We start from the raw sequence: 26,597 nt of genomic DNA on the forward strand, positions 1-26,597 counted from the left end.
CACAGTGCAGTGGTATTCATTAAATTGTTTTATAACGCGCCACTACAAAAGAGTATCTCAAGTGAAAGCAACAGCAATGACGTGCATGTTGAGACACACAGTGCTGGGTCACAAAATCTGAGGTGAGCAACAAACAAATGCATAAAAAAATACTCTAAAATAATACAGTAATGATCTTTCTATTCTGACAGTCACCTTTACACAGTTCAGTTTCTTCTAGTGTTCAGATTCACAACTAAAACAAAATGAAAAGAATGAGATAACTGATAACCAGCAAATCTGAACAGTGGAAAGTCACACAAGAATTAGAGTTTTAGAGAACAAGAGTTTTAGTCAGTGTTTATACGCCCTGCTGCACTAAACACAAGCCTTAATGCACTGTTTTTAATTAAAACATTTTTATGCATTAAAATAATAATAAATAAAAAATCTAATGTGGCATTGTTTCAGTATAAGTATTGAGATATTTAGGCAGGTATCGTATTAAAAAGTCATACTTTTGGTATCATGACATGAGCATAAACAGCCTACAGACAAATGCTTACATTTAAAGATGAACACATTTTCACATTTGCTATTCTAATACTAATGGAATTGGAATTAATAATCTATGAGTTTTAGTCAGTGCTTTTTTAATGCCCTGGTGCACTAAATACAAGCCTTAATGCACTGTTTTGAATTTTTTTTTTAAAAATTGCGTTTAAAATACTTAAAAACAAGCTCTTTTCTGAAAAGCATGCAGTCGTTAAATTTATGATGCTACTTAAACACTTTTTTCTTTTTGTTTCTTGTTTGTATAAGAAGGACTACCTAATAAACCTCAGCTTATGCCTGCTTCACACTACTTCACACTAAAAGCCCTCCGTCTGGCAGGAGATCCCTACTGCACTACAATACACAAAGTACTGGTCCCTTCCAAACGGACTTGCACTACACACCCAATACCTGCACTACTGCTATACTTGCACTGTAATACGCACTTTAATTCCCCAAAAACTGTGAACTCTAAGTACTTTACGCACTCATTCACTTTACCAGCCTTAAGCTATATAACATATTTGCACTACTGTTATTTACTATTTATACTGTCATTCCATCTCAATCACCATCAATATTGCACTATTGTCTTACGTATGTTTATTGTGTCTTGTTGTTTTGTACATATAGTGTCTCCCACTCTTTTATATTATATATCTTATTTCTTTTTATTTATATTTATATATATATATATATATTTCTCCCCCACCACTACTGCACCTTGTTTCTGTCTCATGTATGTCTATTTGTGTCCCTGCTGTATTGTACACATAGTGTCTCCCATTCTCCTTTATTATATCTATTATCTGTACTTGCTGTAAAATTTGGGAAGGAGAGTAACGTAATTTCAATTCTCTGTATGTCCTGTACATATGCAGTATTGACAATAAAACTACTTGACTTGACTACTAGAGGTTTGAGTCAAGCAGAGACAAAGGGAGTCGAATTACACAATTCGATTTTTACTTGTGGAGGCACATTAATTTCCTTTCTAAAAGTAAAGTAACAACCCAGATAAGTAGCTACAAACTGTAGTTTTTTTATATAACAGATGAAAAAGTTAGCAGACTCTCCATAAACAGCTTTAGCTATGGCTCTGCACTGTACTCTGTCATCAACGGGTCTAGATATTAAACATGCTTGATATTTGCTGGGCATCTGTGGCTAGGCAAGCGTCTTTTAGCAGTTTACAAACACTATTAAACACCCCCATTATGCATTAATTATTTACAATTAGATCTCTAATCAATCTGAAGACATTTTCACAATGGAAAGTAAAATTTGACTTTTTCTTGTCAAAATAGACCGACATACTATCTGGACACAAAACACATTAAAGTCAGGTATAAACAGACTTCTCGGTAACTGTGTTTAAATTACTGGGGGGAAAAAAATCACATTGGCTTAAGTGACTACAGAGAGCATTAAATCAGATCAGATATTTCAGGGCTGTATGTAATGTTTGGTTCTTAGGGATGCACAATTAAAAAAAAAAAAAGGCCTATTAAGGGTTTAAAGGTGGGGACATTAACTGAACCAATTATGGCAAGATAAGTGGCCAAAGAGAATTCTGCCAACAGCTTTTTAAAGAATTTGGTCAAAGTGTAACATAACAGATTTTTAACCAATTTTTTCATTTGCCCTGTACTGAGTGCAAAACTCCTTAAAATTAAAACTAGTGTACTAAATACAAAACTATTTTTTATTTACAAGATTCACGCTGTAACCCATTCCAGCCCAGAACATTTTTTAAACTTTTGAACACCAGCTACAAATCTTTTATATCCCACATAATAGTCATTTTTAGGATATTCTAGACTACTCAAACGTGTCTTCAATGCAAAAGTACATACTCTGACCATGTGTTGATCAATAATTTGAGGTAGCTGCATTTTTTGAAGGGAATCCACAACTGATCTCTCCTATACACTTTAACAGATTGCTATGAAAATACTATTTCTAGAAACTGAGAAAAGAGGAGTAAAAACTTGCAGTTGGGCACCTTAACCCTTTCTCATAGTTGGATTCGCCTGTGTATGTAGGTCAAGGGTCAATGAGCTTATCAAACGAATTCTGTGTTGCAATAATAATTAGTGCTAAAGGTATTTAAATGAATAAAACGACAAGTGTGCCAAAATTTATGCACCCGCCTAATTTAGTTTAAAGAATTATTGCACACTTTATGTAAATCCTATAAACTTTCCTTCACTTCTCAAATATCACTGTGTTCATCTGCTATATGATATGCTTTATTTAACTTTAATTACTGATCAGATTAGAAATCACTGTGTTGAAACTAATACTTGCATCAAATCATGTTTCAAAAGTCATTTTGCACTGAAGTGCAGCTCACAGAACAGGAAACAACAGCTGTGACGAGTTTATATATTGAGTCACAATGAAGAGCATTGCACTAATATAAACATGAATTAAAAACAGCTCATTATTTCTGAAAACTACTAGATGTTTAGACCCCAGCAAACGACCAGCAAACGTGTAGTCACTGTATATACACTCAGCAATCATTCAGAGAGCATGTCAGTAAAATATTAACATTATTTCTTTTTTAATAAAATTAATGTCTGAACCAGGGCTGAAACTTTGACATGTGACAAGTCAATTTTTTTTTTACCAGAGATAAGGAAAACAAAAATGCAAAAATAACATTATACACAGTATCAATAAATACTTCAAAGCATCAGTATTTACCAATAAATAAAAGGAAAGATTTTTTTATATACATAACCAGAAAAAACTTCAGAGAATTATACTTCTTTATATATTTTCTTTTTTGCAAATGCTTAAAAAGGTGAAATTCTAAAAGAGAAAAAAGCGAAAACAACCTTTATTCACTATAGTATGAAAATGCACATAATTCCTTCTTTATTAAAAGTGCCATTTATCACTAAACAGCTTTTATATATATACACAGCTTCCTTGCGTCACCCAGATCCTACTATTTAGAATGTATAGAATATATATAGAATTATGGTATGCTTCAGGATTTCATGTTTTAGTGTTTGCACTACTGCTAAAATGATATTTAATTGGCAAAAAGTAACAAATAAAAAGTAAAGACATATTAACAACTTTAAAAAAGATCTTATTAAATATTAAGATTCTGTTTACTTAACCCTCTGGGGTATGAATTCTATTTTTGAAGGATTGGCAGTCCCAGTGATATATTAAATATAGAGCTGTATTTTGACCAGAGATTAGGAAATAAGAAAATTAGGATATTAGGAGATTAGTTCTACTTGCACAAAGTTACCCAAAGCAATGGATAAAAAGACTCAGTTTACATAAGTTTACAAAAAGAATATAAACTATGCTTCTTTACATATTTTTGCACATATAAATATTTTTTATTTATGACCCACTTGTACATCTCATTGTACTGGACGTAAACATGCCTAAATGCATGCATACATCTTATTAAAAAAGAAATAAGTTCATACATAACAAATAAGGTACAGCATGGTATAATGACCAGAAATTTGGTTTGTTGCCTGAGGGAATCGCTAGGTCATAAAAACAACGAGAAACTAAGACCAGTCACTGACTGTAGATGAATATAAGCATATGTAATTAATCATAAACTTATCATTAACTATTTCGATGAAAATAAATTAAATTATTTCATTACTTATTAAATTTATTAAATCCAGGAAATGCATTGGTAAACAAATGGATTATTTAGATTTAGAATTAGAAAAAAATATTTAAAAAAGAATTACACAGATGGAAAAGATTTCTTAAATCAGGAAAATGCATTCAATTCAGAACAGATTTTTAAATTGATACATGTATTTGAAAAAAATTACAACAGATTTTTAAACAAAATTAAGGGAATATATACTATATTTTAAAGAAGAGGCTGTCAAATAGAGGAAATAAAATGAGGCCAATTTTTAAATCAATTATACACTAATATATATATATATATATATATATATACACATATACATATATATATATATATATATATATATATATATATATATATATATATATATATATACATATATATATATATATATATATATAAAATAAACTACTGAAGTAATTAGCTAGTTGATGCTAGGTAGTTTATATTACCTACTATAATGAAGGTATATTACTTTAGTAGTTTGCTACCTACAATAAATAAGGTACATTGCTTTAGTAGCCTATACTATCAAAGGTAAATAAGGCACATTACCCAAGACCTTTAACTATATAACCTATAGGAAATTAAGTATACTAACCCAGTAATTAATTTTTATTAACTTTCAAATCCAAATCCTTAAAATTCCTGCTTAAAAAAATATATAGATGATTTTTTTTAAACCAATAAATATAGGGAATATAGGTATTTTTTTGTCAAATCAACAGAAACTTTCACCTCAAGTCTTAACATCTTTACAGCTACTTTTATACTTTAGTGGTTCTAACAAACTACAGAAATAATATACTTTCTTTACTAGAGGTAACAAACTACTTAAGTATTAAACCTTGTTTACAGTAGGTATATTATTTCAGTAGTTTATACCACCAATAGTAAATAAGGTATTTTACCTTCAGTAGTTCAACTAATGTTATATAACCTAGAGGAAATTAAGTATATAAACCTACACCAGTAGCTACTTTATATTACCTTATTTAACCAAATCATGATTAACGCCTGCTTTGATTTTTGATGTTTGTTTTTTATTTCCTTCCTTGTTGTCTTCCTTCAGTGAGAATTCAACATTTTTCCAATAAAAAAAAATATTTACTCCAACCTCTAATAAACATGTGGGCCTGATATCAGAGCAGCGTTTCCTAATCCTGTAGCTTTGATACTGCACCTGATTCAGGTCCTTACCTAACTATATTAATATTATTAACCTCCTATAAACCTCTTAATAAAACTGAACTGATATTACAGTAAATAAAAGTATATTACTTCAGTAGTTTGAATCTACAATAAATAAGGTATATTACGGTAGTTGTTTAAACAATCAATAGTAACTAAGGTAAATTATATTACCTTCAGCAGGTAAACTATATAACCTAGAGGAAATTAAGTATACAAACCTACCCCAGTAGCTAGTTTATATTACCTTATTTACCCAACTCCTGTAAATGTCTGCTTTGTTTGTGTTTAATTTCCTTCCTTATTTTCTTTCTATGGTGTGAACTCAACATTTATCCAATAAAAACAATGTTTTATTTACTCCAACCTCTAATAAACATGTGGGCCTGATATCAGGGCAGTGTTTCCTAATCCTGTAGCTTTAATACTGAACCCGATACAGCTCCTATAAACTTCTATATTATATAAACCTCATATAAACCTCTTATTAGCACAGAACTGGTATTATTGCTATTGCAGTAAATTCAAATATAAATATATAGACGACGGTTGGTTGCTAGGTTAGTTAGCTTTAGCCTATTAGCTTAGCTTAGATAGCTAACTAGCTAGTTAGCGTAGCACTGCGGCCACTTGAAAACAATTGTGGTTAGCTTAGCATACGCAGTTAGCCTGTTTAAATCGCTCCTCGAAGCCAGAAAGAAGCATAAAACTATAAAACTGTACATTACCGCGGATTCTACAGCACAGTAACAGGTTTATTCGGTGGATAGTATTTTTATAAATCAGCGCTAAAGCCGCTGAATCTGTTCCCGCGGTCTGCGCAGCTCCACCGGGCCGGGCTCTGTGAGCGCAGCGGCGGCAGCGGTGGGGTATAACAGTAATGGCGGCCGGGCAGAAGCACCGCGTCCCCGTAGCCGTTTATCCGCTTTACCCGTTAATTCTGGTGGAACTCACCCCGGTAATTATCCGTGCTGACTGGGTGTGTATTAGCTAGGTCTAAGCGCGCGGCTCTTCTCCCCGCGGACACGCTGTGCGCTGTTTATTAGGAGATACAGTAACATATCAGCAGCTCCTCGCGCTGTAGCTCAACTCGGCCCGCCGCCTCCATCTTAGTCAACGCTCCGCCTCTCCCGCTGCTTACGCACGCTGACGCGGTGACGCCATCACGTTGGCAACACTCACGTCGGTTACGTTAAAGCAGACCAATTTCTAAGGTAACGTATTTTCCTTTGCTGGGGCGCTCCTGATAAGTGCCAGTTTCATCATTGTTATGTTTTCGGATGGTCTTTGCAGCTGCACTTTTTCACTTAGGCTACATTCACATTACCAGGCTGAAGTGACTCAAATCCGATTTTTTCAAATCAAGTTTGAGTCACTTGGTTTTCGTTCACATTACAAGCCACATTGCTCAAATCAGATTTTTTTGCTCAGATCAGATTCGTCTATTTTGAGGGTTCACATTCACTGTAAATGTAAGTGATCTGTATCTGTGTGTAATGTGAACGAATCTGTTCCTGAAACGCCTCACATGCTGCACATTGATACACAGTGTATAAACATCTCCTTCTTCACCAACAACGTAAAAAAAAAAAACCTCCTATTAGAGAGACGAGAGACTCGTAGCGTTATAAAGGGAAATGGATCATATGTGGAGCATCTTTTGCTGGAGTGGAGAAACAGGAAACAGCTGCTCTGAAGTTCATGCTCAGGTCGAAGAGGTGAAAAAAAGGTCAGGTGGTTTGCTTTTGCTGAGATGTGTGGGTACGAGAGAGAAGCATGTAGCGCTAATGCTAATGCATAAAAGCAAAAAGACGCATGAATTCCGATTTGTCGCATGCCCATGGATCAGATATGTATCATATTTAGGACCACATACAGAGTTGGCTTAGATCTGATTTAAAAAAAATTGGATTTGGCACGTTCACACAGCCATGAAAAAATCAGATCTAAGCCACATTGAGCAAAAAATCTGATTTGAGACACTTTTGTGTCAGTTGTAAAGTAGTGAAGAGGTAGAGTTACAGGTATACAGTGAATAGTTCTATTTGAGATTATGAGAAGCAAGAACTACTCAATTAAGTATACGGTAGAAGAAAATTTGTTTAAGTAATGAAGGTCAGTCTAAACCATAAAAAAATTGATGATGAAACCGACATTCATCTGGGCCGCCCCAGGAAAGGAAGAGCAAGAGTTCTCCACTGCAACCACTGTGCAGTACAGGCCAAAAGTTTGGACACACCTCATTCAATGCGTTTTCTTTAATTTCATGACTATTTACCTTGTAGATTCTCACTTAAGGCATCAAAACTATGAATGAACACATGTGGAGTTTTATGTACTTAACAAAAAATGAGCTGAACCTCCACAGTCACCGGACCCGAACCCAATCAAGATGGTTTGGGGTGAGCTGGAGCACAGAGTGAAGAAGGTAAAGGGGCAACAAGTGCTAATAAACACCTCCTTCGAAAACCTTTCAGGTGACCACCTCTTGAAGTTCATTAAGAGAATGATGCTAAGTGTGAAAAGCAGTAATCAGAGCAAAGGGTGTCTATTTTGAAGAAACTAATATATATATATATATGTTAAGTACATAAAACTCCACCTGTTTATTCATAGATTTGATGCTTCAGTGAGAATATACAATGTAAAAAGTCATGAAAATAAAGAAAACTTATTAAAAAAAGAAAAGGTGTGTCCAAACTTTTGGCCTGTACTGTATATTGTACTGTATATAATGTATATGGGATTGATGGGGAGGCATTAGGACCTGGAGGAAGCCTGCGGCTCCTGCTGTAAATATAGCAGCACTGTGTGGAATCAGACTGACCTCTGCATTGCTGCGGTCCTGCCAGCTCTTCTCATTAGAACCAGTGTTATTACTGAGCCTGCACTGAGGGTAGTGAGTGTGTGAGTGTGTGTGTGAGTGAGTAATGGGTGAGTTAGATAACCAGTAAATTCTCTCTCTCTTTCTCTCTTTCTCTTTCTTTCTTCTCATCCACACACACTCACACACACACACAGCCCAATGCTTCAGCTGTGTAAGGTTACAGAAGGCCTGCTGATCAGCAATGCGCGCTCAGCCTGCAGTGACGAGCTCATCCAGCAGGAGGAGGTGACGCTCTGCATCAACGTCTCCAAGCAGCAGCCCTTCCCATCCACCAGGGTCGCCACCTTCCGGGTTCCGGTCTTCGACGACCCTCACGAGGACCTCTCCAGGTACTTCGACCGCTGCACCGACGCCATCCACAGCGAAAAGGCTCGGGGAGGCCGGACGGTGGTCTACTGCAAGAACGGCCGCAGCAGGTCAGCCACGGTCTGCGTTGCCTACCTCATGAAGCACCAGGGCCTCTCCTTAACAGAGGCCTTCGAGGTAGGCCTCTTTGCTATCTTATACCCCGTCGATAGCCCATGCTATTGAAAATAGCATCGGAGTTTTGGAATAAATCTACACTGATGGGTGTGGTGTGTTCAAGTAAATTTCTGTCGTGTTGGAAAACACAGGTGCGCCGCTGACTGATTAAAACCCTGACAACAGTCAATAGTCAATCATCAGAGTCCATATACAGCTTTGGAAAAAATTAAGAGACCACTTAAATATAAGTTTCTTTGATTTTACCAAATTAAAAACCTCTGGAATATAATCAAGAGGAAGATGGATGATCACAAACCATCAAACCAAACTGAACTGCTTGAATTGTTGCACCAGGAGTGTCATATCCAAAGTTATCTAGAAGCAGTGTGTAAGACTGGTGGAGGATAACATGATGCCAAGATGCATGATTAAAAACTGTGATTAAAAACCAGGGTTATTCCACCAAATATTGATTTCTAAACTCTTAAAACTTTATGAATATGAACTTTTTTGTTTTCTTTGCATTATTTGAGAGATGCGCAAAAGCACTGTGCTGTGAAGATACGAACGCGCCAAAGTCAGAGCTCACCTGACTCTTAAAAGGAATGGCAATTGGCACACTGATTGGTTTATCACAATACTTCCGAAACATACCCATGATTAATTAAGTTAGTTGATGCCTTTTGCATTCTGTTGTGAGCTGCACAAGGTGTATTTTTTGTGCCTTCAGGATACCGAAGACACACCGACACGCCCTACATTCAGCTGCACCACCTGCAATTGACTGGTGCGCTATAAATTGCTAAAATGGGCCCAAATGCGGTTTTGTTAGGGTTAGCATTATGTCTTTATCTGCATTGATGCTTCTAGTGCCCACTGTGACAGCCCCTGTCAAGACTTTATCCCTGGTAAAAATACTGTTGTTCAAAATTTCTGATATTTTTTTTACAGCATTTAAATGTAATAAACTGATAAAATTTCATGTATTTTCTATAGATGGTGAAAAGTGCCCGGTCAGTGGTGGAGCCTAACCCTGGCTTTTGGGCTCAGCTGGAGCTATATGAGCAGGAGCTGAAGATCAGGAGGTCAGCAAGCAACAAGTCTAACGTCTCCTCAGCTTAACTTCGCACAAAGTCCTTAAAAAAGTGTTTGAATTAAATTAGAATTCTAATTCAATATCTCTTAAAGGTTAATTAAACTCCACCTTCAGCTCAAATGTGAAAAATGCAAAAAAAATGGGAGGGGTAGTCTGGGAGGGGGGGAGGGGTAGTCTGGGAGGGGGGGAGGGGTAGTCTGGGAGGGGGGGAGGGGTAGTCTGGGAGGGGGGGAGGGGCACTGGGTGATGTATGGGTTTAGGGGCGTGGCAGAAGGGAGAGAGCTGATTGGCTGAGTGAACCAAAGTACACAAAATCGAATCCACGTCTATATCACAGTTAAACCTGTGAGGGCATTGCAGGGATAGAAATGGATGCATCGATTTATTAAGACGTTTTTGAAAGATTTAAAGGTTTTAAAGGTGTTTATAAGAATTTTAAACAGGACTGGCATGTTTCACAACTTCAGATTAACACATTTTAGCTAATAATGAAAAAACTACGGTTTAGGGTTTAGTGCCTCTTTAAGAATTCTTTATCTTCCACTATATACAAAAGGTCTATACTACACTACTGTACTACTAAACATAGTAGGTTTTTAGTAGTTCTTTAATATGCATTTCCGTAATTAAGATACTAATAAGCCATAATATGTAGAATAATAAATATACACTCATTGACAACAAATAATGCAGTCAAAGGTCTTTCACCAAGAGGTACACTACCTAAAATTAGACTTTCTATAGAGGAGTGGGGGAGGGAATCCCTCTTACGCCCTCTCGTGGCAAAACCCAGTGTCTAATTAAACCACGCCTGTAATCATTTGTATATCTGTCTAATATATTGCAGCAATCTAGGTGCTTTATTTTTTTGTCAATGATTCTACAATGACTGTATTATGTATGTAGATTGTGTCCTTTAAAGTAAGACTATGCATTTCAGCCTATTATCCTCAGGATTCCACCTTAAGAAAAGTTCCCTTTATTGTATTTATTATTTGAACTTAAACTTAAACAATGCCTCAAATCATGGCTCTCAGGTTTCAGAACTTCAGAACTGAATCTGTAGGTTTTGTTGTATATTTACTGTATATGGTATGTATTTTTGTTTTAGAGTAATGGGTTATTTTTTATTAATGGGTTTTATTTCATTTATCACTGATTTTTGTTTGCACTTTTCAGAACACAACAGACAAACAAATGCCTGCAGTTCTTCCAGTTTTCGATACAGCGGATATTTTCTCAAAGAAGACATACATCGTAAAATATATGGCGAAAACAATTTGTAAATACACGCCCATACACTTCTATCAGCCTTAAAAAAAATAAGAGAGCACTTCAGTTTCTGAATCAGTTTCTCTGATTTTGCTATTTATAGGTTTATGTTTGAGTAAAATGAACATTGTTGTTTTATTCTATAAACTACAGACAACATTTCTCCTAAATTCCAAATAAAATATTCTCATTTAGAGCATTTATTTACAGAAAATGAGAAATGGCTGAAATAACAAAAAAAAATTGCAGAGCTTTCAGACCTCAAATAATGCAAAGAAAACAAGTTCATATTCATAAAGCTTTAAGAGTTCAGAAATCAATATTTGGTGGAATAACCCTGGTTTTTAATCCCATGCATCTTGGCATCATGTTCTCCTCCACCAGTCTTACACACTGCTTTTGGATAACTTTATGCTGCTTTACTCCTGTTGCAAAAATTCAAGCAGTTCAGTTTGGTTTGATGGCTTGTGATCATCCATCTTCCTCTTGATTATATTAATTATATTATATAACTCTCATTTTTTCCACGGCTGTATATATAGTAGTGCATCTCAAAAAAAATGATGTCATTAAAAAGTTACTTTATTTCAGTAATTCAGTTGAAAATGTGAAACTCATATATTATATAGATGGGTTTTCACGCCAATGAAAACCCAAAAATCAGTATCTCAGAAAATTAGAATATTATATAAGACCAATTGGTACTTTTTGGCACTACTGTGGGCAGTGTGCCAAGTCCTGCTGGAAAATGAAATCTGCATCTCCGTAAAAGTTGTCAGTAGCAGAGGGAAGCATGAAGTGCTGTAATATTTTCCAGGAAAACACTGCACTGACTTTGGGTAGTACAATGGGCTGCGAAGGATACATCAGCTGCGTCCTTGAAATCACTCAGCATAAATCATAAGCATAAAATCAGTGCTGTGAACATGATGTTTTAGATGATCAATTGCATCTGGTGTCATTGATAAATCATTAAAAAAATGTTAAAAATGCTTAAAATAATGTTTTGATTCACGTCACACATTTCTGTAAATTTAAGAGAAGAGTATTATACAGTATTATGATTGTTTTTTACATGTTATGAATTTTATTGTTGTTTCTTTTTTTTGTGGAAAGAAAAGCCATCCTTCCGTCGCATTTCTGATACAGTTTTGTCAATTTATTGATAACTTTAAAACTGAATGCAAGTGTAATTAATAACCTAAGTATATTAACTACCTGTATAATAATTCATGATGTAATAATATTGCTGAATAATAATAACTCTACATGTTTTAAAATGGCGTGTTGTACTGAAAGGGCTCCTGTTCACACTGTGTCTATAAATTCACTTTGAAAACTGAATTATTTCAAAGTGTCTTTCCTCCGCATTTTACTTTGCACTAAATGTTCTGTCCAAATGTTTGTAGGTCACCCATTCTTTAAGCCATACACATTGCTGACACAGATGTGCAAATGCACACACACAGTTTGTCTAATCAAGTGTAGTAGAGAAGTATTGCCAATAGAATAGGACTGTCTATAGGAGCTTCAAAAATCCTATTTCAGAGTGAGAAAAACATACTTTCACCTCACAAAGTCTGTCGTTTGTAACCGAGACTCAAAATATGAATGTACTGTGGCCTAATATTATCACTGTGTAACTTTATTATTGGACTATCTGGATTAATAAAAGCAGAATGTTTATTACACAATCATTTAATGTTTCATTTTATTTTTTGATCATTGATCAACAGAATGATTTTGGGGTATTCTCTTAATTTTCTCATAGTTTGAAATGGCAATTTATTAAGTGCATGATGCTCTAGCTAAACAACGAGTTAAGATCCAATAATTAGCTGTATATATGTCTGATTTTAAAGTGTGTGAGCTTTAATGAAGAAAACAGACACTTCAGATTTAATTGAGTTTATGAAATTGTTCAGATCCATTTATCCTATTCACACAGAGACCACTTTGCTTATTATGTCACAGGGTATAAATTCAGAAGCTTTAGGAAAGTTCACATATTTTTGTACTACTGTCAACACACATTAGTAGTTTTTCTTTACTGCCTCAAAGCTTCAGACCAATTGGCATGTCCTAGACAGAGTTCATAAGTTGCTTTTATGTGAGTCTTAGTTGAATCTTGAGTTAATGAGGTGCCTAGTCCAAGCCCCAGAGGTCTAAACCCAAGGAAGACTTGGACCCCAGGGACTTAAGATACAAATCTCTGCAGATTGAGTCTCTGCAGCAATGTCAGAGTTGAGTCTTGGGTCCAAATCGAGTCTGAAATCTCTGAGGCACGAGTCTGAGTTGAGTCATGCGTTTCTGAAGGGTGAGTCCAAGTTGAGTCTTTAAGGTCTCTTGGGTTTGAGTCTAAGTTGAGTCTAAAGTTTCTGAGGCACAAGTCCCAGTCAAGTCTAGAGTCCATAAGGTACTAAGGTTCAGTCTTGAGTCTCTGGTGTTCCAAGTCTCAAATTTTATGATTTAAGTCTCAAGTCTCTATAGCATGAGTGCCGGTTGAGTTTAAAGTCTCTGAGGTGCAAGTCCTAGTCAAGTCTTAAGCCTGTAGGTTTGGATTCTATGGTGAGTCTCAAACCTCTGAGGTTTCTGGGAAATTGAGTCTCAGTACAGTCTTGAGTCTCTGTAATTTGATTTTAAACCAGTCTAGAGTTTCAAACGTGTGAAGTTTTGGGTGTCTGAGGTAAAAGTCCAAATCCAAGTCTCAAGCCTCTAGAATTTGATTTTGTGTTGAGTCTCGAATCTCTGAGGTTTCTTGGTTTGACTCCATGTTAGGTCTACAGTCTCTGGAGTCCAAGTCTGTGCTTAGAGTGGGTTTTACTCCATATTTGACTCCAGGTTTCTGGGGTATAAGCAATTGGGATTTGATTCCGAGTTTAGTCTGTCATGCATGACTTTAAGTAAAATCTAGAGACTCTTCATGAGTCTGTATTTATTCTTAAACCTCTTCCCAGGTTTCTGAGATATGGAGTTTAAGTTTAATTTTGTGTCTTAAGTCTCTGGGATTTAAGGCAGGGTTAAGTATCAAGTCTCTGAGGTTTGACTTTTGGTACAGTCTAAGTCAAGTTTACAGTCTCTGTGGTGCAAGTCTATGCTTAGTCTTGTTAGGGGTAGGGGTCTTAGTTTTTGGGGTATGTTGTTGAATAACAAGCATCTGGGATTTGATTCTGAGTTAAGTCTCTTAGGCACAAGCCAGGTATAGACACTCTATATCAATCAGTGTTGATTCTCTTGGGTTCCCATCAAGAATAGAGACTCTGGGGTGTGAATGTGTCTGAGGTACGAGTCCAAGTAAAGTCTTAAGAGTCCAGGATTTGATTCTATGTTTGACCCCATGTTAAGTCTACAGTTTCTTGTGTTCAAGTTCTTGCTTAGTATTGAATCTCTGAGGTTTCTAGGGTATAAGTCTAAGTCAAATAAAAATCCCCTAGAATTTATTTTGGACTTGAGTCTCTTAAGCATGAGTTTGTGACTGAGACTCTGCATAAGTCTATGTTGATTCTCGAATCTCAGAGGTTTCTGGGGTATTGAGTCTGAGTAGAGTCTATGGGATGTGAATTTGTGTCAAGACTTGAGTATCTGAGATGCAACTCTAAGTCGAGTCTAGAGTCTCTAGAATTTGATTAGAGTCTCAAGTGGTTGAACATAAATCAACTCAAATCTCTAAGTTTTCTGGGGTGTATGCCTGTGTTGAGGCTTGAGTGTCTGGGACGTTGGTCCAAGTCGAGTCTTGAGCCTCTGGGATTTGATTCTAATCAAGTCTTGAGTCCAGTCTCAAGTTTTTAGCAGATGGTTAGTGAGTTTAGCCCTGCAGTTATATCCCTACAGCCCAGGCCAATGTCAAGTTTCCGAGGAATAAGTACCAGTACAATCTAGAGTCAATAATGTTTTGAGTGCTAGTTGAATCTTGAGTCCCTGAGTTGAATCTTGAGTTGAATCTTGTTTTTGAGTCTGAATCAAGTCTCAACTTTTGTGATTTGAGTCTCAATCTTGAGTCTATAATCTCTGAGGTGCATGTCCAAGTCAAGTCTTAAGTCTCTAGGATTTGATGCCATGTGGAGTTTTCAATCTCTAAGGTTTCTTGGGTATGTTTTTTTGAGTATTTGGGATGTGGGTCCAAGTTGAGTCTTGAGCCTCTGGGATTTGATTCTAATCAAGTCTTGAGCCAGTCTCAAGTTTTTACTAGATAGTTATATTTCTACAGCACAGGCCAATATCATAGTTAGTTGAGACGCTGTTACCAGCTTTTTACTGTCCTGTTACCACCCAGTAATTCGAGACATAATAAGCAAGACACCCACTGTGTGAATAAGGTAAATGCAGAGAATTGTTGAAATCCTGGCGATGAATCAATGGGCTGTTGGTTCCTTCCGGACGCTCTCTATCCATTCCATATAATTGGAGACCTTGGTGTAGATGCCCAGTTTGTCTGTACGGCCGCATCCCTCGCCCCAGGACACGAGGCCTAGGAGGAACCACGTGTTGTGGTAGAGGGTCATCATGGGACCTCCGCTATCACCCTCGCAAGCGTCCTTGATCTTCCCGATGATTCCAGCGCACAGCACGTTCTGGGTGAGGTTGTTGACCATATGTTGGGCACACTCTGCACGATCCACAATGGGGACCTTGATGTAGCTGAGAGCCGAGCTGTAGTGGGTGGCCGTCTCGTTCGGTTTGCCCCATCCGGTCACCACCGTTTCGGTCCCGTTGCGATGGAGCACTCGCTCTGCCAGGCTGCGGCTCGGGAGGCACGCCGGCAGGATGTACGTGGTGAATTTTACCGGAGTGGACAAGCGAAGGAGGGCAATGTCGTTGTCCACAGTTAGAGGATTGTACTTTGGGTGGGAGACGATCTTCGACACGGGGATGGTCACTTCATCTCCTTCTTTCGTGAATCGTAAGTAGTCACCTAAAATAAAAGGAGAAACAAAGTCAGGACCTGAAGAGCCAAAGCAAGAGTTTGGTCTTTTTTTAAAAAAAAACAGAAATGTTGGTTATCTATACTTTACTGGAGTAATTATTATTCAGATTACGTTTTACTTCTACTTCTTACATTGTAACCCTTTGAACTTTGAACTCTAGGCTGTTTTGGTGTGTTTTTTATTCTTCGTTTTTGTTTTCAGTTCCTCTTTCAAGTCTTATAACTCTTGATAATCAATAATCACACCTCTAGGATACATGTAGATACTAAAAACCTGACACTCAGAGCAGCCTATACCTTTCAGTATTTTGATCAGGACACACAAAAAAAACATATATATACAAAAATGTAAACTTTTTTTAGTCTAAATAAATAAAAAAATGTTTAGTGCAAAATAACTACTAAGTAAAAATTTGCGCGTAAAATAAAAACTATATAAAGTAGTGGCATTTCCTCTTACAGACATTTGAGCATTGAATTGTAATGAGAAATCAGGACTAACCTAGTCGCACACTGAAGCGAAGGCTTGTTTCTAGACAGTGGGCAGCAGTTAGGACCCAACTTTCGTCAAGCAAGACGCCGCCGCAGTGGAATTTTCCTTTGGCGTTCAGAATAAGAGCCTAGAAAGCACATAAAAATCATGCATAATATGCATTAAAAACTTTTCCATCCATTTTCAGTTTACTGTGAGATTTCCAAGTATATTGACAGGTATTAAAGCCGTATAATGTATACAGTGATGCTGTAGGTGGTGTGGCTTTCTTATTCATGACCCATTCACACATTTTCTACTATGGTCAACACATTAATATATTTTAGAAGTTGTGACTCAAGACACAAGTCCTGCGGCAGTGTCAGAGTCGAGTCTTGGGTCCAAATTGAGTCTGAAGTCTCTGAGGAACGAGTGTGAATCTCTGAGTTGAGTCTTAAGTTTCTGAAGGGTGAGTCCAAGTTGAGTCTATACTCTCTACGGTTTCTGATGCACAAGTACCAGTCAAGTCTAGAGTTCATAAGGTTTGAATCTGAGAGAATCTTGAGTCTCTGGTGTTCCGAGTCTCAGCCAAGTATTGAGTCTCTGGCATTCATGTCAAAGTTGAGTTTCTAAAGCATTTCTAAAGCATGAGTTCAGGGCGAGTCTAGAGTATCTGAGATTTGATACTATGATGAGTCTTGAATCTCTGAAGTTTCTGGAGTAAGAGACCACCTCTTGAACTGGTTTGAGTGACTGAATGTTTTAAATGCATCTTAGGTGCATTCACATTTGCATATATATATATATTGAACCCAGGGAAGACTTGTACCCCAGCAACTCAAGACTCTGTGCATTAAGTTTGAGTCAAGATTTGAGTCGCTGCGGCAGTGTCAGAGTTAAGTCTTGGGTCCAAATCGCATCTGAAGTCTTTTAGGAACTAGTGTGAGTTGAGTCTTTGTATTGAGTCTTGAGTTTCTGAAGGGTAAGTCCAAGTTAAGTCTTTAGTCTCTATGGTTTTTTGGGTATGAGTCCGAGTTGAGTGTCAAACGTTTCTGAGGCACAAGTACCAGGGAAGTCTAGAGTGCATAAGGTGTGTATCTGAGAGAATCTTGAGTCTCTAGTGTTCGAGTCTCAGCCAAGTCTTGAGTCTCTGGTATTTGAGTCAGAGTTGAGTTCAGGGCGAGTCTAGAGTGTCTGAGATATGAGTCCAAGTCATATCTTAAGCCTCTAGGATTTGATACTATGATGAGTCCTGAATCTCTTAAGTTTCTGGAGTATTGAGTCTGAGTAGAGTCTTGAGTCTCTGGGGTTTAGATTTGTGTCTCTGGTGAGTCTCAGTCAAGTCTTAAATCTTTATGATTTAAGTCAAAGTTGAGTCTCAAGTCTCTAAAGCATGAGTTCATGGCGAGTGTAGAGTGTCTGAGATATGAGCCCAAGTCAAGTCTTAAGCCTCAAGGATTTGATACTATGATGAGTCTTGAATCTCTGATCTTTCTAGGTCATTGAGTCTGAGTAGAGTCTTGAGTCTCTAGGGTTTAGATTTGTGTCTCGGGTTTTCGAGTCTCAGTCAAGTCTTGAGTCTATAGAATTTGAGTCTTAAGTCTCTAAAAGCATGAGTTCAGGGCGAGTCTAGAGTGTCTGAGATATGAGTCCAAGTCAAGACTAAGGCCTAGGAGTCTTTAGTCTCTGGTGTCTAAGTTTGTGATAAATACCTGCCAGGGACTTTCTCCCTTTTTTCCAACTGTACCACCAGAAAGCCATGGGTGTAGAACAGGCTTGGGCTTGGTACTCTGAGACGACTTTGCGATCAAAATCTGTCCACATGAATCTTGAGCTGAAAATCAGAAACCCACAGATCATAAAAAAGTTTCTGGCACATATTATCCACAGTACAAGTCTTAATTAATTAATCAATTCTGCAAATTGAGCTGAATAGTGAATAGTTGAACAAAAAATCTCCAAAACAGCAACTTTACAGGAGAAAGATAAAACCTTGTTGAGTTTTGATGTAAAGTTTTCAATGTAAAATAGTTAATAAAAGTGGATTTTGGAGAGTTTCTATTGGTCCATTTATTAGGGACTTTTGAAGCAGTGTAGGGGACAGTTTGTTCGTTCAAATTCTGTAACTAGCAAACCAAAAATCGTGTTTTTCTCTGGGCAGCAACAATATTTTGGCCTAAAGCTTTGGTTTAATAGCAGAACAGGAAGCACTGATACTCACTCTTGGGCGTGCACTCTTTAGAGTTTTCGTGGAGTTGGTATCCTTGGACGCAGCTGCAGATCCGTCCGGTTTTGTCCTTCCTGTCTTGGCAGTCGTGATCGCAGTCGCCATTGTTCACAGAGCAGTTAAAGGCTGAGGCTTCTGAGGGCCAGGCCGCACATCAGACCATCAGAACGCAGTTCTACCATCACTATAATACTTATATCAACCAACCATTATCAAAAATACTAGCAAACTACAGTCAGAACAGTAGAAAATAGATTACAGAGGAAATCCACTGATATACTTCTATATATTTCTATAAAAGATACCTCACAAAAAAAGTTATTTCATGAGAAAACTTTAGTCTAAAACATCTTTAAATCTAAGGATACACGCAGGGTGTTTTAAGATCAAACAGTTCCCTCCACTTTAAATATACAGGGGTTGGACAATGAAACTGAAACACCTGGTTTTACAGCACAATAATTTATTGTGGTGACAGACAGTTCTGGTGGAAACAGGAGAGTTGAGGTGCACATTGAATTCTGCCGTGATTTGATCAGCCGTGGTTTTATGTTTTTTTATGATACAATCCGGGTTAGCACCCGAACATCCCTTTCAGACAGCTTCCTCTTACAGCTTCCACAGTTAATCCTGTTAGATGTGGTTGGTCCTTCTTGGTGGTATGCTGACATTACCCTGGATACCGTGGCTCTTGATGCATCACAAAGACTTGCTGTCTTGGTCACAGATGCTCCAGCAAGACGTGCACCAACAATTTGTCCTCTTTTGAACTCTGGTATGTCACCCATAATGTTGTGTGCATTGCAATATTTAGAGCAGAACTGTGCTCTTACCCTGCTAATTGAACCTTCACACTCTGCTCTTACTGGTGCAATAATGTGCAATTAATGAAGATTGGCCACCATGCTGCTCCAATTTAGCCATGAAACCTCCCACACTAAAATGACCGGTGTTTCAGTTTCATTGTCCAATCCCTATATATCCCAGTTGGTAGGTTTCTCTGTGAAATTATGTAAAATCTTTTTTTTTTGTCTTATCAAGCTTTATATGTGTGAGATTATTTTGCTTATTTAACTCTCTATCCCCTTTGAATTGCCCCTCGCAGACAAATAAATAATCTAAATCTGAAGTAATTTAAACTTAAAATAAGCACGAAAAACCAACAGTCAAGTTATTCTGGTTCTTGTTTTCACATTTAAGTAAAAAAAAACAGATATAAGGGAGGTCATAATATTCTAACGAAAGCTCGCTGGTCAGGTTGCTCAGACTAGAAGAGAGGGGGTGGAGCTATGTGCGCGTTCTGCTGACGTCAGCCTGACCCACTTTTATCCACACCCATTTTATGTCCAGAGGTGGTGAAAAACAGTGGTGTTTTATTAGATTTTGGGAAGATATTCATTATAAATACTTCCCAGGGGCTTTAAAATGAAAATAAAAAGATACTTTACTTTATTGTTTCAGTGTCTACAAACAGGATGAGGCTGTAATGTGAGCTCACGTATTTGACAGTATTTCCCTTCAAAGCCATGGTCACAGTTGCAAATGTAGGACTGGTACTGGTCCACACAAAGCCCATTCTGGCAGGGGTTAGGGTTGCACTGGTTTCCATCTGATACAGATAGTAATACTAGTCTGTATAGTATAGCGCTTTGTGGGTGGAGCCACAGTAAAGCTTTAAACACTGAAGCGGAAATCACACTCACCTACGTAGCGAGTCCAGAACTCCAACTGTAGGAGGAAAGAAGCTGTTACTGATCCTCATATTTCTCAGCACATCTACAGGTGCATCTCAAAAAAATAGAATATCATTGAAAAGCTGCTTTATTTTATAAGACCGTGTGCCAAATCCTGCTGGAAAATGAAATCTGCATCTTCATAAAAGTTGTCAGTAGCAGAGGAAAGCATGAAGTGCTGTAAGATTTTCTAGGAAAACACTGCACTGGATTTCATTTTCCAGCAGGACTTGGCACACTGCCCACACTGTCAAAAGTACCAATTGGTCTTATATAATATTTTAGTTTTTTGAGACACTGATTTTTTGGATTTTCATTGGCTGTAAGCTTTATAATCATCAAAAAAGAAAGTTTAAAATAAACACTTAAAATAGATCACTCTGTGTTTAATACATCTATATAATATACGAGTTTCACATTTTGTTTTACTGAATTACTAAAATAAAGCATCTTTTCAATGATATTCAATTTTTTTATGATGCACCTTTAAATGATCAGTACTGTAACGTGACTAAACGTATGTAACAAAAAAAAATGCTGTAAATACTTAAAACTGCTACTTATATATTGCATAAGTCCTATATGTTGAGCAATGGAACGGCAGGACACTCCTGGTAGAAAAAGGTAGTTCCTGCAGCACTTCTGCAGGTCCTCTCTGTCTCTCTATTTTACACTATACAAAATTCACCATTTAATTGTGTAGAAACATGCAAATATTAGTGGAATTCTTCTTTAAAATACAGTTTGAATGCACGGTTGTAGGATTATTAGTATAGGATACAGACGGACCGTGCTCTCTCTGGTCTGGAAGATCTCTCTGGCTTCCTCGAAGTCACAGCGCTCCTCGATACACTCTCTCTCCAGAGACGGAGGCTTGATCTCCTCCAGGAAGCTGTTGGCTCTGCGGGAGCGCAGCAGCATGTGAGCACTGGGTCCACTGTGGAAGACTGATATACAGAAGACAGGATGAATAAAGAGATAATAATGAATAGTGAAGTGAAACAGACTATGAAGAAACACTAAATAAGGAATCGTGCTGTGAGATTTTGTGGGAAAACAGAACTGCACTGACTTTAGACTTGATAATAAAACACAGTGGATCAACACCAGCAGATGATGGACATTCTCTCCAAACCATCACTGATCATCAGAAAATTTTACATTTCATTTGTAAATCAAGGGAGAAATCAGATTCTGGAGGAAGAGTGGAGAGACACACAGTCCAAACTGCTCGAGGTCTAGTGTGAAGTTTCCACCAATCAGTGATGGTTTGGAGAGTCATGTCTGTCATCTGCTGGTGTTGATCCACTGTGTTTTATTATCAAGTCTAAAGTCAGTGCAGTTTTGTTTTCCCACAGAATCTTACAGCACTTCATATCTTACAGCTTCCCTCTGCTACTGACAACTTTTATAGAGATGCAGATTTCATTTTCCAGCAGGACTTGGCACACTGCCCACACTGCTAAAAGTACCAATTGGTCTTATAATATAATATTCAAACTGTAAGCCAAATAATCATCAACAATAAAATAAGTAAACACTTATAATAGATCACTCTGTGTTTAATACATCTATATAATATATGAATTTCACATTTTGAACTGAATTACTGAAATAAAGTAACTTTTCAATTATATTCAAATCCTTTGAGATGCACTAGTGTATACATAGTCTTTTATGTACAGCAATAAACTGTTAATAAATGTGAAACTTAAATCATTCGCATGTTTCACAATCTCAAACCAACCCACCAAATTTAATTCCTGTGAGCAGACTCCTTCCATATATAAACACTATGAAAATAAATATTATGTAAAATATACCATATTATGTAAGGGTAGTATTCATAAGGCTACATAATACCAACATATAATACTCGTTTCAATAGCTGAGAGGAGGACTTTGGATAAACTGCTTTCTATCATGAACAATGATAGTCACCCACTTCACACCACCATCATGAAGCAGAGGAGTGTGTTCAGCGGCAGACTGCTGTTACAGAGCTGCACAACAGACAGACTCAGAAAATCCTTCATCCCCAGAGCCATCAGACTCTTTAACTCCTCCCATCGGGGACGGGATGCTGCTGCTGACTGAGTTTAATCCAGGCACACCACATGGACATTATTCAACAACTTAATTATTTATATTAACACTTCCCCAACCTCGCTTACATTCAAGTACACTTTACTCATGATTGGGTATTCACATATTCACATTCTCTTTTTAGAACTGTCTTGTAACGTATTCATACTTATATTATATTTCTATGTCACATCAGTCACTTTCATAATCAATGTCATCGCACTTTACTCTGTTAATTGTTTAATTATTTATGACCATTAGCAACATCTACTGCACTGCTCTGTTTACAGATAGATCCTTACCTTGTATAGTTAGGTTTTTTATAGCCTTATATATTTTCTATTCTTCTGTGTTTTGATTTGTCTGAGTATGTTTCTTATTGTATTGTGTTGTTGCTGCTGGATGCCTAAATTTCCTTCGGGATAAATAAAGTATCTATCTATAAGCTTTTCTACATTACTACTCACATTAACCTACATTAACCTATGTATATTTATGTTAACTTTCATGATAATATGTTTAATAAATCATATTAAATGTGTATGTAGGTTTATGTCAATTCACAAATTTTACATTTAACCATAACTGAGTAAACTTAAAGTAAACTTTACTTACTTTACTTATACAAAGAGCTTAGATACTATCGTTACAATATATAGTACAATATATACACTGCAAAAACATCCATTGGTGAAAACTACACAAAATATATGTTAATTTAGACATATATGCTTATATTAAGCAAAAAAACTCTGCCAATGGGGTGAGCTATTTTTTCTTGGTAAGATTTCTTTAAGAAAAGTAATCACAAAGTCTAAAAATAAGTAAAACAAGACTTAAATCAAGCAAAAATCACATATTTTTTGCCTTAAATTCGGAAACAAGAATTAGAATAACTTGATTTATGACTTTTTCTGCTTATTTTTGAGTTCAAATTACAGTAAAATAAGATGACAATTATTTATTTTAGACTAAATAAGATAATTATTCCAAGACAAAAAGTCTTGTCAGAAAAGAAAATACGATTTATTGCCTTAAAAATCGAAAATTTGTTTTTTGCAGTGTATAGCAATGCTATAAATTTTACTTTTAAATTTTTAGACTAGAAACCTAATTTCTTCTTTTATTTGTATTTAACTTAATTTTTATTTATACTTATTTTTATTTATTTATTTATTTATTTTTTGCCCGCCACCACCACACCTCTTTGGAGGACCAATTTAACTTTATTGTTTATTAGTGTTTATACAAATATATAATAGAAAAAAAAATAATAATATCAATAATAATAATAATAACAAAAAAAAAAAAATATATATATATATATATATTATATATATATATATAAAATAAAAAATAAGAAGTGGGGGATAGTGGAGAAAAGGGGAAAAAGAAAAAAAAATACATAGAAAAAAGATAATAATAATAATAATAATAATAATAATAATAATAATAATAATAATAATAATAATAATAATAACTGAACAATTTGTAAACCACAAGAGAAAACGGAGAGGGAGAGAAAAAAAACAGATTATAGCAAACAAGATACAAATATTAGGAAACAATACTTATATACTTATTTAAGTTTTGGTACCTCTGCTGTACTCAAAAACACAAAGCCATGGGAATTTTAGAAATTTCTCACAACTATTTCCCAACAAATTGATCAATACTTTCTGTTTCTTCATCAGCCAAACACAGGAATGCATCTAATGATTTTTTAGACGCCTATAAATTCTTAATCCACTCAGATTTGGCTGGAATTTGGACTGAATTTGATGTGAAATTTCATAAATCTTATGATCTTACCTGGGCGAGAGCTGAGAGCTGGATCAGCCCAGAAGAAAATCAGCAAAACGAAGCAGAGGAAGAGTTTCCTCGCCATGATCACACACTGCACAGACCAACAACAACAACAAGGCCCATATACTGAATAATACGCTTAATTTAGCCAATTTAATACACTATTATAACATATATGTACTGTATAATCCTATATAAATGCATAATTCCTGGAGAAACCTGGAAAAAAAACTTCAAAAAATATGCAGAAACTGGTGATTTAATAGAATTTTTATCTTACCAGGCAGAACAGCCGATCAATACCGTCTGATTTCTCCTCAAATGAGAGGAACTATAACAGAACAAACATCATTAAAGCATTTCAGATGCGCTTAAACTCCAATGTAAACTCTGTTTTTCCCAATTATTCAACACTGTTTAATATATAACTGTGGTTCTATGCCTATTATTCACCACAGAAATCCAGATTTAATCTAAAATAACATTAAAACACATTAAATTCAGATGTTTTAATTTAAAAAAAGCATATTACTTACATGCAGTAAAATAAAGAAAGCGCAGGAATGGTGAATGTGCTGTTTAAATTGAGTTAATGACTAACTCATATCTGTTTACTGATAGTCCACAGTCTGTTCCTACCCTTCAACCTCCGCTCAGCTTAAAATAACAACCCGAGCCTCCAGATCACTCACTATTTTAACCCTCCTTAAATTCAAACTATAAAAAAAATATACAGCTCTGGAAAAATGAAGAGATCACTTCAGTTTCTGAATCAGTTTCTCTGATTTTGCTATTTATAGGTTTACGTTTGAGTAAAATGAACATTGTTGTTTTATTCTATAAACTACAAACAACATTTCTCCCAAATTCCTAATAAAAATATTGTCATTTAGAGCATTTATTTACAGAAAATGGGAAAAACGATAGACCTCAAATAATGCAAAGAAAAAAGAAGTTTATATTAATGAAGTTTTAAGAGTTCAGAAATCAATATTTGGTGGAATATCCCTGGTTGGTTTTTAATCACAGTTTTCATGCATCATGGCATCATGTTCTCCTCCACCAGTCTTACACACTGCTTTTGGATAACTTTATGCTGCTTTACTCCTGGTGCAGAAATTCAAGCAGTTCAGTTTGGTGGTTTTATGGTTTGTGATCATCCATCTTCCTCTTGATTATATTCCAGAGGTTTTCAATTTGGAAAAATCAAAGAAACTCATTCTTTTTTTTTAAGTGGCCTCTTATTTTTTTTTCCAGAGCTGTATATGGAATTGTTTAGTGAACAAAAAAAGTGTTAAACAAACCAGAATTAGTTTTATATTTGTCATTTCCTCAGTCAGTTTTGTGAGGTAGAGTCCCCTGGAATTCAGGCTTTCAGTTAACAGCTGTGCTGAACTCATCAAGAGTTAATTACTTGAATTTCTTGTCTCTTAATAAAGTGTTTGAGAGCATCAGTTAAAGTAAAGTAGTGAAGAGGTAGATTTACAGGTATACAGTGAATAGTGAATATTTGAGTAATGTTCGAATACAGATTATGAGAAGCAACAACTACTCAACTAAATAAAGAAAAAGTGTTTTAAGGAAAATTGAAGGTCAGTCAATAATAATGATGAAACTGGCACTCATCAGGGCTGCCTCAGGAAAGAAAAGGAAGAGCAGAGTTCCCTCTGTTGCATTAGAGTTACCAGCCTCAGATAAAAGCACCTAAATGCTTCACAGAGTGTAAGAAGGTACTGTATATCTTCAGCCATGCCTTTGTAATGTATGGAAAGGTTCAAAAAATGTTTTTTCTTTAAGTTTGAATGAATAAAAACTAGTTTTCTACTCGAGTGGTGTATCAGTGAACGAGAGAAAGAAAAAGAGGAAGGAGGAATTGTGTATTTTGTGTAAAACAACGTGTATAACAGAAATCAACACCCACAATCTGCAACACACTGAGATCTGATACAGATTTCCTGTTTCTCGTCTTTTGTTGCTTTTATTCTGTAACACAGCTGTAGAGTTAAATAGTCTGGTCCCTCCAAAAGTATTGATAGACCAGACAACCACATGCTCAAACACAGGGGCTTAAATACACACAATGGAAATGGGAAACACCTGGGATCACTGATTGGGGGGCGGAGCTACAAATTGAAACAGGTGGGAGCACTAAAGACATGGGCGGAGACAAGGGGAGAGCCATGTGCTCTGAGCACATGGCTTTGAATACAAACAAAGGAATGGAAAGAGCATGGAGGCTGACAAGGGACAAGACAA

The 26,597-nt window shown here is 36.3% G+C and overlaps 3 protein-coding genes across 10 annotated transcripts in view; 1 reads left to right on the forward strand and 2 right to left on the reverse strand.

Moving 5' to 3' along the window:
* The window catches only part of wdr33 (WD repeat domain 33), a 46,065-nt gene extending 39,568 nt beyond the window's left edge, over positions 1-6,497 (reverse strand). For all 4 annotated transcript variants that reach the window (XM_049478868.1, XM_049478870.1, XM_022678640.2 and 1 more), the window contains exon 1: positions 6,329-6,497. The gene's annotated coding sequence lies outside the window, so the exon portion shown is untranslated. The remainder of the gene's footprint in view (positions 1-6,328) is intronic.
* On the forward strand, positions 6,025-12,871 carry dusp28 (dual specificity phosphatase 28). 4 transcript variants are annotated; one of them, XM_022678641.2, is made up of 4 exons: positions 6,025-6,136; positions 8,396-8,744; positions 9,723-9,811; positions 11,002-12,871. In XM_022678641.2, exons 2-4 carry the CDS (start codon positions 8,400-8,402, stop codon positions 11,081-11,083), a joined length of 516 nt encoding a protein of 171 aa, XP_022534362.1. In that variant the 5' UTR covers positions 6,025-6,136; positions 8,396-8,399; the 3' UTR covers positions 11,084-12,871. The 4 variants fall into 4 exon arrangements, with proteins under 4 accessions (XP_022534362.1, XP_007240729.1, XP_049334854.1 ...); XM_007240667.3 differs by lacking the exon at positions 6,025-6,136 and adding an exon at positions 6,474-6,588 and having other exon boundaries at positions 11,002-11,264; XM_049478897.1 differs by lacking the exon at positions 6,025-6,136 and adding an exon at positions 6,602-7,103.
* Positions 12,872-12,945: 74 nt separating this feature from the next.
* proca (protein C (inactivator of coagulation factors Va and VIIIa), a) lies at positions 12,946-24,973 on the reverse strand. Of its 2 annotated transcripts, XM_022678638.2 has the most exons (10): positions 24,878-24,973; positions 24,622-24,672; positions 24,348-24,432; positions 21,240-21,397; positions 20,421-20,445; positions 20,216-20,326; positions 18,712-18,852; positions 18,203-18,324; positions 16,521-16,638; positions 12,946-16,006 (listed from the first exon to the last, which is right to left on the reverse strand). In XM_022678638.2, the coding sequence occupies exons 3-10, from the start codon at positions 24,421-24,423 to the stop codon at positions 15,447-15,449; spliced, it is 1,311 nt and encodes a 436-aa protein (XP_022534359.1). In that variant the 5' UTR covers positions 24,424-24,432; positions 24,622-24,672; positions 24,878-24,973; the 3' UTR covers positions 12,946-15,446. The 2 variants fall into 2 exon arrangements, with proteins under 2 accessions (XP_022534359.1, XP_022534360.1); XM_022678639.2 differs by lacking the exon at positions 20,216-20,326 and having other exon boundaries at positions 24,878-24,972.
* Positions 24,974-26,597: the final 1,624 nt, after the last annotated feature.

This window comes from Astyanax mexicanus, chromosome 4, assembly GCF_023375975.1.
Source record: "Astyanax mexicanus isolate ESR-SI-001 chromosome 4, AstMex3_surface, whole genome shotgun sequence".
NCBI lineage: Eukaryota > Metazoa > Chordata > Actinopteri > Characiformes > Acestrorhamphidae > Astyanax > Astyanax mexicanus.